Source organism: Diospyros lotus, chromosome 4 (assembly GCF_014633365.1).
Source record: "Diospyros lotus cultivar Yz01 chromosome 4, ASM1463336v1, whole genome shotgun sequence".
Classification (NCBI taxonomy): Eukaryota; Viridiplantae; Streptophyta; class Magnoliopsida; order Ericales; family Ebenaceae; genus Diospyros; species Diospyros lotus.
This window is the reverse complement of record NC_068341.1, coordinates 16,021,881-16,040,661: the sequence shown is the minus strand read 5'-3', so window position 1 is coordinate 16,040,661 and position 18,781 is coordinate 16,021,881. Positions and strand designations below refer to the sequence as shown.

At 35.1% G+C, this 18,781-nt stretch overlaps 1 protein-coding gene across 1 annotated transcript; it reads right to left on the bottom strand.

Annotated features, from left to right (window-relative positions):
- Window positions 1–14,367: 14,367 nt before the first annotated feature.
- On the bottom strand, window positions 14,368–16,359 carry LOC127799696 (rab escort protein 1-like). The gene is made up of 4 exons (XM_052333919.1): window positions 16,324–16,359; window positions 15,913–16,035; window positions 14,817–14,916; window positions 14,368–14,391 (listed from the first exon to the last, which is right to left on the bottom strand). The coding sequence occupies exons 1-4, from the start codon at window positions 16,347–16,349 to the stop codon at window positions 14,368–14,370; spliced, it is 273 nt and encodes a 90-aa protein (XP_052189879.1). The 5' UTR covers window positions 16,350–16,359.
- Window positions 16,360–18,781: the final 2,422 nt, after the last annotated feature.

Below are 18,781 nucleotides of genomic sequence, written 5' to 3'. Positions count from 1 at the left end.
CAGGCAGTCCCGTCAGTCCCTATCAATTCTGATGGTTGAGTAGGATTTACTCTATTATTCTTACTATGCCAGGTTATTCTTCGAGTCTCGTGTATGTTGGCACAGGTGTCTGTAATCATTTATTTATCTTATGACCGCTATGTTAGCGGGGTACCCATAGTGCATGCATGTATATATAGCTTCGCTTTCGTTGTTTTAATTCTTGTTTATGCATGTCAGGGTAGTTTTATCTTGTGTTCCATTCTTTCTCCTTTCATAGGCGCTCCCGTTCGGATAGTCCAGGTGGTTGGAGATATTCGGGCAGGGTGCTTACACAAGTTTTTATTTATTTCAATTATGTATTATTGTATAATTTTGTTAAGATTAGTCTTCATTAAACCTAAAGTAAAACCCTGCTTAAATCTTAAAACCCACCCATTATTATTAAAAAATTAAATTATTTTAATTTCTAATAAGAGATTTAATAAAAAAATAAAGTTAGAAAATTAGGCTATATTCTTAAGAACAAAACTAATACACAATTTTTTTTTTTTTTTTGTGAATAATTATTTTAATTAAAATTAAAGTCAAAATATCAAAATTAATTAAGAAAATATTGATTTGGCCCTAAAAAAATTATTTAACAACCAAATTTATAGTAATATTAATAACTTAATAAAAATTTAATATAAATTATTTTACAAATTTAAATTTTATTCTAAATTTACAATTAACCAAACCAATGAACCAAAGCCCCGACCACACCATTTTTAAAACCCTAATTGTGATTATTATTAATTTAATTAAAATTATATATTATTATCTAATTTTATTAAGATTATACATTTAAAACCCCAATTGTGCAAAGTAATTTTATTTAATCCTACTAAAATTAGTTAACTATATTATTAATATTAATAAGATAAATTTTTTTAAATAATACTAAATATAAAATTAAAATTTTATTTAAAATTTATTAATAATTTATTTTTAAAACACTCACCCACTTGAACCCCTAACCGGCCTCATTTTATTATTTAATTATAATTTTTTAATAATTAAAATTAAATTTTTAATTTAAAGTTAACATTATTAAACCCCATATATCTTATATATCCTAAGACATGAGACATGTAAGAAAATTATATAACTCTTCAAACTTTGCCATTAATTTTTGGCATCGCAATTCATTAGCATTTAAAAATGTTAAGTATGAGATAAATTAATTTGATATCTCATAACTCTCACAGTGAACATGCTAAACATAAATGAAACTCCACACCTAATGACAAATATAAATTAATTTATGAATTTTGTGCAAGCAATTACAATTATAGTGGGATCAACATGGAATATTCCATGTTCGATTCCAGTGCTTGTCGTGCCGGTGGCTAGAGCATTGAATTAAATGGTCACATCACAAATTAAATCATTTTTGAGCTACAAATTAAATCACATCATAAATTTTAAATTAAAACATTCAAGAATCCACTCATTTAATGTTTTCATTATAAAATTTATATTTATTTTTAAATTGAATAATTATTTTTTGATATTAAAAATAATAATTACAAAAAACTCTTATATTTTTTAATTTAATTTTTTTATCTATTTAAAACATCATCTACCTATTTTTATTTATTTCTCATCTTTCTTATAATCTAAAATTCAACGTATAAAAGGCACAAGGAGAAGAAACTCTAATTTTTCTTCTATTAAAACTCTTACAAATTATTTAATTTCTTATAATAAAACTCCTATTTTTATTCATTTCTCCTATTTTTAATCATTTTACTAATTATTTAATATACTATTTTTTATATTAAACATTTATTTTTAATTTAACCCCCCTAATAGCCGCCCCTCCCCTAAGTCACTAAGTTTTGAACTATATATTATTTTAAATTTAATTTATTTATTTAGATCACATAATACATAATAATAATTTATACAAAATATATAATAAACCCTCCCCTAACAGTCGCCCCTCCCCCTACACAGTCACTAAATTTTGAATTATATATTATTTTAAATTTAATTTATTTAATTAAATCACATAACACATAATAATAATAATACAAAATATATAATAAACTCTCCCCCCTAACAATCGCCCCTCCCCCACAGTCACTAAATTTTTAATTATATATTATTTTAAATTTAATTTATTTAATTAAATCACATAATACATAATAATAATTTATAAATAATAACGAAATAATACTAACAAATATTTAAAATTATAACAGAAATACTACTAACAGATTATTTATAACAGATTATTTATAAATCTGTTATAAATAATACTAACGGATTTGTTATTTTTTCTTTTATTATTTCTGTTGTAAATAGAATATTATTTTAGTTATAAATAATACTAACATTAATAAATAAAAATTAATTAATATTATAATAAATATTAACATTAACAGTTAACAGAAATATTAACATTAACAATATTAACAGAAATACTAGTATTAACAACTATTTACAACTTAACAATTAATCAAATAGTGCCTATTATGTAAATAGTTAACAGAAATATTAACATTAACAACTATTTACAACTTAACAATTAATCAAATAGTACCTATTATGTAATAAACATTCAATATTGTAATTTAAATTTTAAATAATTAATAACTAAAAATAAAAAATACCTTCAAATCTTGATGAGCTTTGAATGTAAATCGCACTAAAATAAAATCACTATCACGATTTCAGTGAGAGTGTAACGCCCCGCTTTTTCGGACGCGTTATAACTTGGAGCAATTCTGGGACAGTAATTTTTTTTTTCTTCAAACTTAAAGCTAAATCACATCATTCATCGAATACGTCCAAAAATTCACTTACATTAATCTCGAGAGATAATCATCAAATGCAGAAGCAAAGATCGAAACCTGATATTTTAACATTAATCATAAATAAATTCTTACATCTTCAACATTCCTCAAAACGTTCAGAATCTAAAGTAGTAGAACTTAAATACAGGGGTTACGAAACATACATTTCATTCTTCATGCACTCTGATAAGTGCCATTTCATGCCTCATTTATCATCGTATCTGCAATAATCTCTATCTAGAATGTTTGAATATTCCAAGGGCAAAGCTCAAATTAGATAATAAATCATTTAAGTAAGGGTACATAATGCTATGTCATGTGTGTATACAATGTCTTTCCTCGTAGGTGTCAACTACACCCCTCATGCTACCTACTATTTTAGCGGCCACCTCTTTCAAAGTTGGGGTGTATGGGTGCACCCTTGATAAAGTAGTGGTGTCAATTCGTACTCCCTACGACCACAAATGCGCGTGATCAATAATATCAATGTGTATTTATGCATTTCATAGTCATGTTATGTATGTAGTCTACGTGATGGATACATATTAGGGCATGTCAATATGATAAAAACATTCCCGAGGATCGGGTTTCTTAAACATAAATCACTTACAACTAAACATTTTCTGTAAAACTAATTTTAATTGGGAAGTATCACTTATCTCGATATTCGTGCATTGCCTCGATTTGCCTGACAACCTCAAAATTCGCACAAATCACTTCAACTTAATCCTCAAAGCATCATAATCACCACATTTATTTAAATAAACATTAAAACCTATTTTTTCATAATTTCTTGCAATTTCTTTAATTTTCTCTCTATTTCTTCCTATTTTTTCTCAATAAATCCAAACTAAATATTTCTAAAATATTTTCTCAAATATTTCACTACGACAATTCCTAAAATAATATTCTGGAATTTCTGGAATTTTCTAGGAAATTTTGCTTACCTTGACTTAGTCTCTCTGACTTTCTCAATATGTGTGTCATATCCTCGAAATGCGTGCCCAAGTCATTTTCCTCGCTAAAATCTCCAAGATATTACCAAAACATAATTTCCTATTTTTTGGAATTTTTCTAGCATTTCCTCTATTTTTTCTTCATTTCTTTTCTTTTCTTCATTTTTCTTTTCTTTTCTTTCCTTTTCTTTTCTTTTCTTTTTCTTTTCTTCATCATCTCCCTCATTTGCCCTACGCACGCACCACCTACCCAACTTCCTTTCTCTTTTCATTTCTTTTCTTTATTTCTTTCTTCTTTTTCTTTTTCTTCTTCTTCCTCCTTCCTTTCTTTCCCCTACTTCTGCATGCACGAACCAGTACTTGCGCGCTGCCATGGCTGAAACCAGCTAACCCAGGCCACCTCCATCCGCCCCTGCTCCTGTCGCTCGAGCCTTCGGTCTCCTCCCCGCTGCCCGCCATCGCGGCCTGCTTCGCCGCGACCGCTGCCCGCAGCCATGGCCGACCTTCGCATGTGTTGCCATGGCCGAGGCTTGCGGCCATGGTGGCTGTCCACCCATTACAGTTTCTTCCAGCTATCCATGCGGCTGCCTTCGACCATCGCTGAGAGCTCCCAGCTCCTTCTTGATCTCTCTCAATCTAGGGGCGAATCCAGAGGGGATCCATGAGAAGGGCTGGAGCTTCAATTTGAGGGATTGTGTATATATGGATATATATATATTTATATATAATGTTTTAGTTGGGGCTGGCATGGGTTGAAGCCCGTGTCAGCCCCTCCTGGATCCGTCTGTGCCTCAATCTCTCTTTCATCTCTCAACCAAGCTCGATGCCGCCTTGCTTCCATCTCCATTCTTGCTTCTTTTCCTTCATTTCTCTCCTTATTTATAGCCAATTTCTAACCCCCTTTGCCATCCCTACCTTGCGTGAAACACACTCTAATTGCTGCCAACACATTGCAAGTCGTGGAGATTATAGAGGGTATGGGATTGGCGTGCAAAGCCTTCCAAAATTTGTAGAGGCGGCTATTGCGTGTAAATCCTTCTAACATTTACTTGTAGGAAATGACATAAAGTATGGAGATACAAATGGCTAGCTGCCAACACTTACGCGTACACACAGCACGTCTATATACATATACATATATATAATTCTATATTATATTATAATAATAAAAATTATATATTTAAATTCTAAAAATATATTTCTATTTCACTTAAATAATTTTCTAATTACATTTATATCCTCAAACATTAAATAAATTTGCATTTCAATACCGAAAACGCAAAATTAATAACTTTAAAGTTACTCGATTTGGTCAATTTTGCCCCAGTGTCCTCACCGGGTCATCGATTGATCCCAAAACCATTGAAGGGTTGATCCTTATGCAAAATCGGAGCCCCCCTAGGGTTTCATTGATTTTTCGGGAGTTTCCTATAATGATTCGGTTTTACAACCTAAATGACAATTGTATTTTAGCTGTACTGAAAACTGTTCCCAATCCAATTTCTTTTGATACCATAAATTCTATCTCGAAACGCTCATTGAAACCATATTATTTTCTTTAGACAATTTCATTCCAAGGCCTTCCCTGCAGTCGATTCGGTACTTATAATTGCTATCAAGTCAATTTTTTAATATTCTAAACTTATTAAAATTACGTGACAACTTTATCTAAACATGGGGTATTACAGAGAGTGAGAGTGAGATAGTGAGGAATGGGGAAGAGAAGAGAAGAGATGAGACGATCGGAGGGGAAAGGGGAGGGGGTACTTGGCAAGGAGAGGGGGTAGTGCACATCAGAATTAGCGACGGGCACTGCCCGTCATTGATTGTAGGCGGCGCAGTCAATATATATTAATAAAAATATATATTAATTAATTATTTTAAATTAATATATATTATTTTAAATTAATATATAAATTTAAAATTAAATATATATTTTTAAAATACTTTAAAATATAATTAATTTATAGTTATTTAATTTTACAACATTAAACTAATCAAGAAAAAAAAATTTTACAATCAAGAGAAAAGAAAAATGAAAAACAATTAATAAAAATAAATCAATTAAAATTATTTAAAGAATAATGACAAAAAATAAATACAATATTTTTTAAGAATTTGTAAATTTATTATTAATTGTAGAAGAAGAGATAAAAATATATTTTTTATTTCTTAAATGATTAATAATATTTATGTTATAAATAAATATAATTTTACTAATTAATTTAAATTAAAAATTACATATATTTTGTAAACTAAAAATGATAAGTATTTTAAGAGGAAACTAAAATCAACAATCATCTGCGACGGACAGTCACCCATCGCAGATGGAGAATTAGTGCTGAGTGATTGTTAATTGGTGGAAAATAAATTTTTAAAAATTAATTTATTTTTTTAACTAATAAAATTATTATAGTTCTTTTATAGATATTTGATTTTACGACTTCACATTAATTAAAAAAATAAGTATAAAAGATAAAGAACTAAGGAAAAAAATAATAGAAATAAAATACTAAAGAGTAATTATCCAACATCCCAGTAATTTAAGAATAATTAATAACTATTAATTTAATTGGGAACAACTGATAATTATTAATTTAAATTGGGAGCTGTTAATAATTATTAATTATCATAATTACGATGATTATCGAATATTTATGGGTTAAAGAAAATATTAATTTATTCATGTTAGGGAGATGGATAATTAATTATTGTAAAATTTGGAGTACAAGAGTATTTATAAGTTAGGGGTGTTTGTGTCAATTTTCGAAAATGGTGGGGTTTAAATGTGAATTTCGGAAGTGGCAGGCGATCACCTTAAAATTAATTTGGTGAGACTATATGTTGAAGGTGGTTGCCAACTGAGCTGGTCGCGCGCGCGAGGGACCAGGTAGGCTACCCGGGTTCGAGTGAGGGGGCGAGCGCTCGAGGAAGAAGGGGAAAGGTTAGAATTTTTCCAGCCCATGGACGCCCGAAACGGCGTCGTTTCGTAGAGGCGGTGGCCTCCCCAGGGTGGGTTCCCGCGGCCGCCACGTGGTCTCTTCTCTGCTTTCATTTTTTTGTTAATTTAAAGGCCAAATTTGGCCTTCTCCAAGCCTGCAAACAGCAAGCAATGAGGGGAAATTAAAAGAGGGAAGAAGCCGCGTATAACCATGAAAACAAGGAGGAAAATTCAAAGAAAAATGGAAGAAATGCAATTTAATTAAAGTTTATATTAATAGGTAAATTGAGTGAGTTATGTAAATAAATTTGTACGGTTGAAATTTAATTTAGGGTGCAAATTTATTAATTTTGGTTGATTATACTGTTGTTATGCAGCGTGTATTAATTTAGCGGCAAGTAAGCGTATAAACACCGGGAACAATTAATTTAAGGCAAGCTCTCTACTCCCTTCTTGATTCTCATTTGATTTATGAACTCTATGTCCTCCCTCAACTCGATTTGATTATAGAAATTAATTATAAACGTTAGAGTTAATTATTATCTAAATTTTATTAAATTAAATTAAATAGAAGACTTCCAGGTTTAATTCTGTAAATGCTTACGGGGTATTGTATTGTCTCTACTTCTTTGGGAATGATGCCGAACCTGGTTGGGGTTAGGTTCTTCGTGAGTCAGTTGAGGTTGTGGCACCCTCTGGGGTGAGCTGCTGTAACTGGGAGTCTTAGGGTTTTATTTGTGTGAGTCGTAGGGTGTGGGATATACAGCTTCTGACCGTCGATCATTGGGTCATGGCAGTTGATGGCTGGATGTTTGGGCGTCAATTATCAGTTATTGCGATAGACTATTGACAGGGCGGGCAAGCTAGTACCACCAGACACCCACCCTTGGTGTTGTGCTTATCATGAAGTGGTTATGGTTTCCTGTAGACATGAGTGGTAATGACAGGCGGCGTGAGCTGTTGACCGGTGAGGTAACTTGTTGACTGTTTGTGACACTGGAGCGAATCGTCGTCGGGCTGAGGGCGACTGTTGACTGGTTGTTCTTAGTCATGGGTTGTCGACCAGTACCTAGTCACTGTTGACCGGCTCTGCCAATATGTGGCATATTGTATGACATTACATTGCATGGGATTGGGCTTACATCCATTGGGGGTCATGCTTTGTATGTACGAGGATGTGTGCTCATTGGTATAACTCGGTTGGCTTGCTAAGTGCTAATTTGGGTACGATAGGCGCGCATATGCATTTAGAGCATTCTGCCTGTGTGAGTTCTTATATGAGCGTAGCATGGCCTGATACTTGGCTTGTGGGGGTTTTGTCATCACGTTAATGTTGCAAGAGCCATTGCATTTATTATTTGTTGCATCGCGTGGTTACCGTTGATTTGGTTTATGATTGAGGATTGTGGTATGGAGTTGTCCCTTGATAGCTATGAGTGGATGCTAGGCTCCAGATAGCTATGATTCGGGGACTCTGGTATGCGATTGTGATGGGAGCCTCGGGCTCGTGTGGATCTTGTTGTGGGAGCTTCGAGCTCGTGGACTTTATGCCAGCCAGTTCATGGCTGTGGTAGGTTGGTATGCTGGGACTTGGGTGCCAGGATGTGTATTTCTTATGTGGGCCCCAGGGACTGTTATGTGCATTGTTATATTTTTGTTGAGCACTGTATGTCCTGTTGCATGGTATGGCATGGTATTTTCATATGTTGCATTGCACTTTGTGCGAGTATATTCTGGGTGAGGTTGTATTCCCAGCTTTGTTATTGTTATGTTGCGATGTGTACTTCGATTATGGTTTATTTTTGGTTTATCATTGTCTAGCGAGACGTATGTCGGGTATGGCTATTCCTGGTTTTGGTCTGTCTTACATGTATTTGTGGGATGTACTTCAATGTGGGAGGTTTATACCCAGCCTTACCTGTATTTACTTGTTATGCTTGCTGAGCCTTGTGGCTTATTTTGTTTTTACCATCATTCCAGGTGTAGGAGCTGACGTAGTGGCTAGACCATTTGGCGTGTTGGTTGTAGATAGTTGTGTGTACAGGGCAATCCCGACTAAAAGATTCGTGAGGTGCGAGTTGTGATCAGGGGCTCGAACAACGTGGCTTGTCTGATTTATCTGGTCGTTATGTTGTTATGTATGATTAAGCCCCTGAGTGGTTTATTTCGTATTTATCTAGCTTCCGCTGTTGTGGTGTGTTGTATGGTTTTGGTTGAATTGCAATTAAAAGATGAGGAAAATTTCTGAATCGTGACAAATTATTTATTTCAAGCACATTTAATGCAGCTCAACTGTCTTCAGTAGTTCAACTGTCAACTATAAATACTTAGATGCTGCAGCATTAATTAATTATGGGGTTAGAAAATATTCATTACAAATGTTCAAGTGTTTTAACTTACGACTTCCTATATTTTATCTCTAATGCTTTAAATTGACACAATTTTTTAATTACTATTGTTGCATTCATTATTATATGTTTATTTTGTAAGTCTTCAATCAATTGAAAAATATTGTCACTGAGAAATTTAATTATCATATTAATTATCTCAATTGAGAAATATTGTATTTTCAAAACAAATTTTAAATTTAATTTAAATATTTTATAAATTTCACATTAATTTTTTATTAATATTTTGTTAAACATTAATTTCAGCAATATTACTAAATTGTTGAATTATATAGCATAAGATCATATAATTAATGATGAAATTTAAAACAAGTGAAACGTATATATCATCTAAATATTGTGGTTATTTTTTTTATTTTATCTGCATATTATTCATTTAAAAAAATGGGTATTCGTTAAAGGATAACATATTACTCAATAATAAAGATCAATATCTTTAAAAAATGTATGTGTATATAGGGTACATTTAGATTTTAATTTATGTACTATTACATTTTTTTTGTACAATCATTTTAATTTTTTGTTTTTCAATTACACTTATTTATTTATATTTTTAAGTTAAATTTATTTTTATATATGTATTTTTAATTTAATTTAACTACTTTACTTTAATGTGTAAAAAAAGAAGAAGATAAATACAAGTAAATAGATATAATCAAAATAACATAATATATCACTTATCACAATTAAAAATGTATATTTAAATAAATTACGTCAACAATATAAATTTAATTACTAAAATGTGAAATTAAAGTTTGAATTTCATATTTTATAATTTTTTTTCAAATTTTTACACATTTTTGTAAAGTGTAAAAATTATGTTTCGAAATTACAAGTTTTTTATTTTATTTTCTTTTTTTCTTGTGACATATTTATTCCATTGCTAAAGTTTGTTATTTTTTTTAATTTTTAGCGGTGAATTCCTTCGCTAAATTCTATGGATGCCCCAAAATTGAACGCGTGCCAGGTCCTATGTAATATCCCAAAATTTTAAAATAGATAATAATTATTCTAACCGGTGTTTGAGTATATTATTGAATATTTGAGAATTTAAGAAGAGATATTTATTTATGTGGTTTTGAGGAAAATAAGGAATTAAAGGTAATCAATTAAATTATTGAGGAATGGTTAATCATTATTAATTATCGTATTTGTGGTGATTATTGAATATTTATGGGTTAAAAAGAAAATATTAATTTATTTGGGTATTTGGAAATTTAAGAAAATATTTATTTATTTTATTTTGAGAAAATGGATAAATAAGGTAATTAATTAAATTATTTGGGGATATTTATGAAATTAATGAAAGAGTAAAATAAATTAAATTAGTGAAAGTTTGGAAGTTTTAGGGTGTAAGTGAAATAAGAAGGAAATAGAAGTTGGGGCGTATGAGTAATTAAGTGAAGTTGTGGGTTTAAGTATAAATTTTTGAAATTGACTAAGAGTCACTTTAAAATTAATTTAGAGCGCATATAGAATGAAGATGCGGCTGGATCAAGCGGTTACTCACGCGAGAGAGGTAAGCGAGGTCGCGGGTTCGAGGCTGGTCGTGCGCGCGCAGTGGAGATTTTGCTGGAATTTTTCCAGCTCAAGGTCGGAAAAACGGCGTCGTTTCAACAAGGCGGTGGGCAGCTACTTGCGTGGCCACGTGGCGCGCGCTGGTGCGCCCCCGCTACAGCTTCCACGTGCATCTGATTTTGCCAATTTTAAGGCCAAATTGGCCATCCATTTTGGGCCAATTTTCTTGTGCAACTGGCTGCCATTTAAAGCTTCAATTGAAGCTTAATTAAGGAGTAGAACAGAGAGCTATTGAGGGAAGAAACGGGCACAAAGCAGCGGCGAAGGAAGGAGAAATTAGAAGAAAAATTTAGAAAAATAATTTTTCTCCGTATAAGTGAAGATCTGAAGAACGGGGTAGGTTAATCAGCTTATATTAAATATTTTTTATAGATTAAATCATATTTTTAGGCTATATTTTAATTTATTTTATTGTTAATATTATTTTACAATGCGCGGACATTTAAGGCCAAAAAGGCAAGCTTTCTTTACCTTCTAAATTTTTAGTGACCTCATATACCCGTAATAGTTTCGATTTTATACCGATTTAGTTAGGTTGTCGGAAATACGCGTATGGGTTTTAAATCAAAACTTAGTTTCATTAGTAAAATGTATTAATTTGTGCAGCGGCTGAGTCAAGAGGTGGGAATCTGCTAGTAAAAGGTAAGCTCCTAACCCTCTCATCGTGATCTTTAATTCCCGTGAAAGATCCCATGATTTCTCGTATTTTATCACCTCCCTTACTCTAATTCGGCGCTTAGCCTTATTTGTTGAATTATTATTCATTTGTTTTAATTTAAATTAAATCCGAGACTTCTAGAATTTTATTTGTTGTGAGCCTACGGGGGTTTGTACCGCGCCCACTCCTTTTGGGAATGATGTTGAACCAGCTTGGGGACTAAGTTTCTAGACGTGCAGGTTTATTTCTGATTTTTCTCGAGTTTATTTATGGTTCGGTTAGAGCTATCGAGCAGTGGGGCAGGGGTCGGCTGTTTGATAACGTTGGGGTAGACTAATGTACGGCCCTGAAGTGGACCGTCGGGTGGACACTCCTAGTCACTGGCCATTGACTGGTGCCGGGCACTACTGACTAGCTCTATCAGTTTGTAATTTACTGCACGTTTAGATTCATTATATTACTGTTCATGATTTGATATGCACATGGGTACGGGTTGCATGTTTGGATATTCATTTATTGAGTATGCTTGGACACGGACATTCTAGCTTGGTTAGGTTGCATCCAGCACGGGCATATGCATCGCGTGTGGTTTACTATGTGGGCGGAGCATTGCCTGATGCCTGGATGTATGAGAGCCAGTGTATCACGTTGATGCTCACTACACCATTGCATTGTTATGTGCATTGCATGGTTACTGGTAGTATTTAGTTCTCGGACAGGAGTACCGTTCCGAGGAAGCCTATGGCTCGGGTGTCGGGAGTACCGACATGGATATGGGTGGCGGGAACACCGACTCGGGATAGCGGGCACAGGATGCTGGAGGTATTTGTTACCATCTAGGGCAGCGACAGGTTGGTATGAGACTTGGGTGCCGTGTGTCTTGTATGGACCCTAAGGACCGGTATGTGCTTTTATTATGCTATATTATTGTGTTGTAGCGTCTCATGACTTGTGTGTATTTGGGGGTTGGTAATCTGGGGGAAGTTTGCTGGTTTTATGCAACCTTTAGCCTTTCTTTTCTTATGCTTGCTGAGTCTTTCGACTCACTTTGTTTTTCCATCATTCCAGGTAGTGTCAGCGTGGGTCCGGGCAAGAGAGTCAGCTTCTAGCGATAGAGTCGGTATGGTGTACAGGAAGTCCCGTCAATCCTTGTCAACTCTGATGTGTGAGTATGATTTACTCCATTATTTTGTACTATGTCAGGTTTTTCCTCGAGTCTCGTGTATGTCGGCACAGGAGTCTGTGTTCATTTATTTATCATGTGACCGCTGTGATAGCGGGGTACCCGTAGTGCATGCATGTGTTTAGCTTCGCTTCCGCTGTCCTTATTTTTGTGTGTGCATGCTAGGGTGGTTTTGATCTTATATTTTATTCTTTCTCCTTTCGTAAGCGCTTCCGTTCTGGTAGTCCGGTGGTTGGGGATATTTGGGTGGGGGTGCTTACATCCTACCCTCTTCTCATGAGCGTGTCACGTGGCAGTGCTAGGATATTAATCTCAGTAATAATTAAATTTAATTTTTTTATTTTCTTTTATTTTTTAGCAATGGCTTTATCCCCCGTTGCTAAATTTAATTTTTTTTATTTTCTTTTATTTTTTAGCGATGGGTTTAGCACTCGTCGCTAAATTTAATTTTTTTAAATTTCTTTTATTTTTTAGTGACGGGTTTATCCCCCGTCGCTAATTTTTTTTTCTTTTATTTTTGAGCCACGGCTTGTCAATCACTAATTCCGTCGACAAATTAAAAAAATATTTAAAAAAATTAGTTACGAAAATTTCGTCGCTAATTAGCGACGGAATAGTTCCATCACTAAATTCCGTCACTAAATACTAATTTTCTTGTAGTGTATCTTAGTGCATGGTATGGTGTGACATTATCATTTGCTACATGACATGTTGGGTGTTGGGGAGTATCTAGCATGAGAGATCTGTTCCCAGTCTTATCTTTATTATTCTATTATGTTTACTGAGTCTTGTGCCTCACCTTGTCTTTTATATCATTCCAAGTGTGGGAGCTTATGACTTGGTTGGATTATTTAGCATGTCGGTCTTAGGTTGCTATGTGTACAGGGTAATCTCAATTAAAAAGATCTTTGGGGTGTGAGTTGTGACCAAGGACTTAGATTCTGTATTTGTTATATTTGATTGATTGATACTTGGTTGTGTAAGGAAACACCCCTGAAGTGTGCATTTATATTTAATTTACTTCCATTGTTGTATAATTATGGGGCTAAATTTTAGCCCTTGTATTTAGTTGTTAGTTGGTTGTAGATAAAAATTCAGGAATTTCTGGATCATCACATTTAATATTTGTATACAACTTATTATTTTTAATGATCATTGTATCATAAATGTGATTTTGACTCATTATTTATATATATTTACAAAACGTGTATATCTTGACCTACTTACTAATGTGTGACCTCATATAAATGGATCGCCTCTACACATTAGACAACCCCCTTGACCACAATTCTAACCTTTAGAGAAGAGAAAAATGTGCATAAAGTTCATTTAACACTGCAATAAACACCTTTCTTCTCAATTTCCAATAATGAAAAAGTGTGTAGATTTGTAAATTTTGGACCTTTTGCGTGTATGGATCTCCTTTGATAGCCTAATCATATTGAACATTCGAGATTTGGCTAAATTCAACTAATGATGTTTGATAGTATTTGTTTTTCTTCCTTATCTTTTGACAATAAAGAAGTGTGTATATCTATAAATTATGATTTTACAATAAGTTTTAACAAACACACACTACAAGAGTTTCAACTTTTTCCGGTGGTGAAAAAATTGTCGGAAAAAGTTGAAAAATCGCCGGTAAAAGTTTTACCGGCGGTAATTATAACCACCGGAAATATCTCCGTCGAAAAAGTTTTTCGGCTGTCGAAAACTGCGGGGAAAAAATATTTACCGGCGGTTTATGAAAACCGCCGATAAAGGAAGAATTTGTTAAAACTTATTTTCGTTTTATGCAATGCCTGCAGGATATGATTCTAGGTATTAGTAGTTGCCTGCAGAATTTGCCTGAAACATGACATTCCATACCCTACTTATACAGAATATGATATAGCTTTCCCAAGCTTGCTTGTGCATTTCCAAACAAGGTTAGAGAGAAGAAGAAAATGGTTCAACAAAAACAGTATGAAGCTAAGAAGATGCTACTGATAATGAGTGCACCAATTTCTGATCATTAATCTGGGGCTTCTATCCATTGAATATGTAGCATCACAAATGTTAAAACATTGAAAGATGGAAATGGAAAACAGAAAATGAAAAAATTAAGGCAGAAAATAAAGTTGCGAAATAAAATTATATACGTTGGGGCCACGTTCAAGCCATTCTTGAATAAGATATATATTGAGACTGATCAAGAAAAGGGTGCAATGAGAATGCATAGCGATAGATGCCACCAAGAAAATGCAACTGAAGCCATACTAGACAGAACTTACATATATACAACCCTTGACTGCAGCACGACGGCAAAATGCCTGAGGCAGTTCCCCTTGGCCATAAATAGGGTAAAGCAATGCACCAGGTGCATTTGGAAACCTGAAAGGTTGAGAAGAGCAATGAAGAAGAATATCAAAGACTAAAGAATATATCAAAGCATTTTGTGGGGTAAAAAGAGGACAAGAGTGGGAGAGCAAGCAAAAAGGAGCAAAGGTGGAGTCATTGATGAGGTATGCTCAATGTTAGAAAAGCACTTAAGTCCATTTGAAGAATTCATTGTCATTATATGAGTTCAAACTACAAGCAATAATAAAAAAATGGAAGACAAGTGTAAGCTTCCTGCTGCAGTGGCTAACCATTTTAGTGAAGTAGTTCTCATTTCACCTTTGCAAAATAATCGCTTGCGTGATGACCTCTGTGCTTTCAATAGAGCTATAATTACATTATTCTGGTGATAATTTCGATTGTGAAACATCAATACCCTACAATTTGGGGATATCTTATCGTGACAGTCCTGGCAAGTTGTCCCATGTTCTATGGTGCTGAAACAAATGAAACAAGAAATCAACTAACCAATGGCATTAGTTGTACAAAGTGGCTAGTTCCTTAAATTCACATTCAGCACCCCAGCTGTTACAATTCTACCAAGAAAACTGACTGTGCATGGATTTGCATTGCTGCCTTTTTTTTTTTTTTTCCTTCCTTTTTTAAGTAGACCCAAAGACAAAACAGAAAATTCCCTGAGCCTAGTGGATTGATCTCCTGCTCTACGTCTTCACATTAGTTCTTACACTTGGGTGATAACTGACAAGAATTTAGCAATGAGCAGCCAATTATTTAATAAATAATGTTTTATACTATACATTTTAAAATGGAATAAAAAAAGAGGACCATGCTAGAAATAAGAATGGCTTCACTTGTCACGTTTCTATTTCCAACCAACTTGACATCATTATCTTCATTGTTCTATGTAAGAAAACAATTCATTGCCTGTTCTACTCCACTTAAGATGCAGTTCTATTAACATTATCTAATAAATAGCAATCATAATTTTAGAGTAACTCCTGAAATATAAACCCAAAGATTGGCAACAACCTGCCAACTGAAGAGTGGTAAAGCGCTAATCGATTTATTCCATCCCTTGTCTTCAGAACATCTTTACAAACCTCCAACTTGTCTTGATCATAATCAACCATTGCTATTGCATATAGAATAATCCTACATGGAGAAAAACTATGCAAGTGAGGTGCAATACTAAAGAACACCAAATATGAATACAGATACAAAATAAACATTGGATATGGCACAAATATCAATTAGGCATTTCAATCTGAAAATGGAGGATAAAATAAACATTTGATATGGCACAAATATCAAAATAAACATTTGATTTGATTTTTTCAAATAAAATCAAACTGCAAATCCAAGACAATTAGCAATTCACAAGGCAGAGTAACAGAATATGAACTCTCACTAACAGATAAAGAAAGACGGTTTGGTCTGCACGATTTTGTCTTCGGCGGCAACCGCATTTTGTTCAAGAATTCAAGGCTGAGAGCGACTGAGCGTGAGCGATGGCGAGAGCGACTGAGAGTGAGCAAGCGAGGCCGAGAGCGACTGTAAGCACCCCCGCCCGGATATCCTAACCACCCGGTCTATCCGAACGAGTGCGCTCACAGAAGGGAAGAGGAATAGACAAAAGACAGAAATGCCCTGGCATGCATAAATAAGAAATTTAACAGCGGAAGCAAAACGGTAAACATGCATGCCCACAAGCACCCCGCTGATACAGCGGTCATGAAGTATATAAAAATACATACAGACTCTGTGCCAACAATAGGAGGTACAAATGACAACCTGGCACAGTCAAAAATAAAAGACAGCGACTCTAGCAAAACATCAGAGATGACGGGGGCAGCTAACTATACACCTTACCAACACGGCCGGCTGCTAAATGGAACGATCCTCGCCCTCGGCCTTTGCTTTACCCTTACCTGGAATGATGGAAAGCAAGGTGAGTCGCAAGACTCAGCAAGTTTATAAGAAATGAAAGGCTATAAATAAAAGAAGAGACCATCCCAAACACAGCCCCACAAGTACACACAAGTCATGAGACGCTACAACACAACAGTGCAGTATAGTGAAAGCACATACCGGTCCTTGGGGCCCACACAAGACACCTGGCACCCAAGTCCCATACCAACCTGCCGCTGCCCTGGAAGGCAACAATATCCTCAACAAACCTGTGCGCACTGTCCCGGGGCGGTACTCCCGTCACCCGTATCCACGTCGGTACTCCCGACAACCGAGCCATAGGCTCCCTCGGAACGGTACTCCCGTCCGAGAACTAAATACTATCAGTAGCCATGCAATGCACATAAAATGCAATGGCGTAGTGAGCATCAACGTGATACCAGGCGCCCATACATCCAAGCATCAGGCCATGCTCCGCCCATATAGTAAGCCACACACGATGCATATGCCCGTGCTGGATGCATTATAATCAAGCTAAAATGCCCGTGACCAAGCATAACCAAATCATGTTAATCCCAACATGCAGCCCGTACCCATGTGCACATCAAGCCATGCAACGAGAATAAAATATAAGCAGGCATGCTATAATCACATAACGGCTAAGCAAGTTAGCAGTGCCTGGCACCGGTCAACGGTCAGTGGGTAGGAGAGACTCGCCGGCGGCCTAAGGTAGTCCGTACGACAGTCACTCCGTCACCGAACCATCGATCCTAGCCCCCACTGCACAACCGCTCCAGCCAGAAAATGACCAAAAATCCAATTAATACCCGAACCGCTAAGAACCTAGCCCCGGGTGAGTACGGCATCATTCCCAACAGGCAGGGGGGTGGCACAAACCCCCGTAGGCAACCAACGAATAAAACCCACGAAATCCATTTAATAAATTAAATCTTAAACTAACCGTTTAAAAACTTCATAATTAATTAATGGCCGAAACAAACGAAGGGAGGCCCAATAAATCGCCAACGACAGAAACGACGAGATAGGTAAGAAGAACTTGCCTTATCAGAGATATCCTTAGGCTCGTTGGGTCCAAAAGTAGTAAAAATTATACAAACTGCAATATCCCAATTATTTGCCAAAATTAATAAAATTGGACGCAAAACGAAATTCTGACCGTACAGAATATTAATTACTAACTGCTCTACATACCTGGATAATTAAATCAGGGATTAAACGGAGTTTAATCCAATTTTTGAAGCCCCAAAATCTCAGAAATTTCTCTCGCGCACGCTGCTGCTCTTTTCTGTAATTCCTTACTGTTCGCATGCAAAAAGAACGCCCGAAATCGGGCTTAAATCGGCCAAAAACGAGCGGCTGAGGCGCGGCCACGTGGCAGCGCGCGGGCCAGCCACTGGGAGCCACCGCCATTGACGAAACGACGTCGTTTTAACGCCTATGGCTGAATTAAATCAGCCAAAATTTCCCCTCCTCGCGCGCAGCCCCCGCGATTCGATCCCTCATCCGCTGCCTGGCCGCCTCGCGCGCGAACCGCCCGCGCCCACGCTCGCATCTAACCTATATATGTTTTAAATTATATTTAATGTGACTTTTGGCCTCTTCCGCGATTCACGCCAGCACCCCTAAACTTCCATTAATTGCACTAACGCCCACTTAATTAATTACATTAACTCCCGAAATTTCTGAAAATCCCATTATTGAATTTCTTTTAATTTTCCTATAATTCCAGAAATTCCTAAAACAAATTAATTAATTATTTTAATTTCTTATTTCCTTAAAATCACATAAGTAAATTTTATTAAATCACAACAAATTATTTTAATATTTCCTTTAATTTAAATTACCCCAAAATTAAATTAAATTGGCATTTACGGGGCGTTACAGCGACTGAGCGTGAGCGATGGCGAGAGCGACTGAGAGTGAGCAAGCAAGGCCGAGAGCGACTGAGAGTGAGCGATGGCGAGGGAGG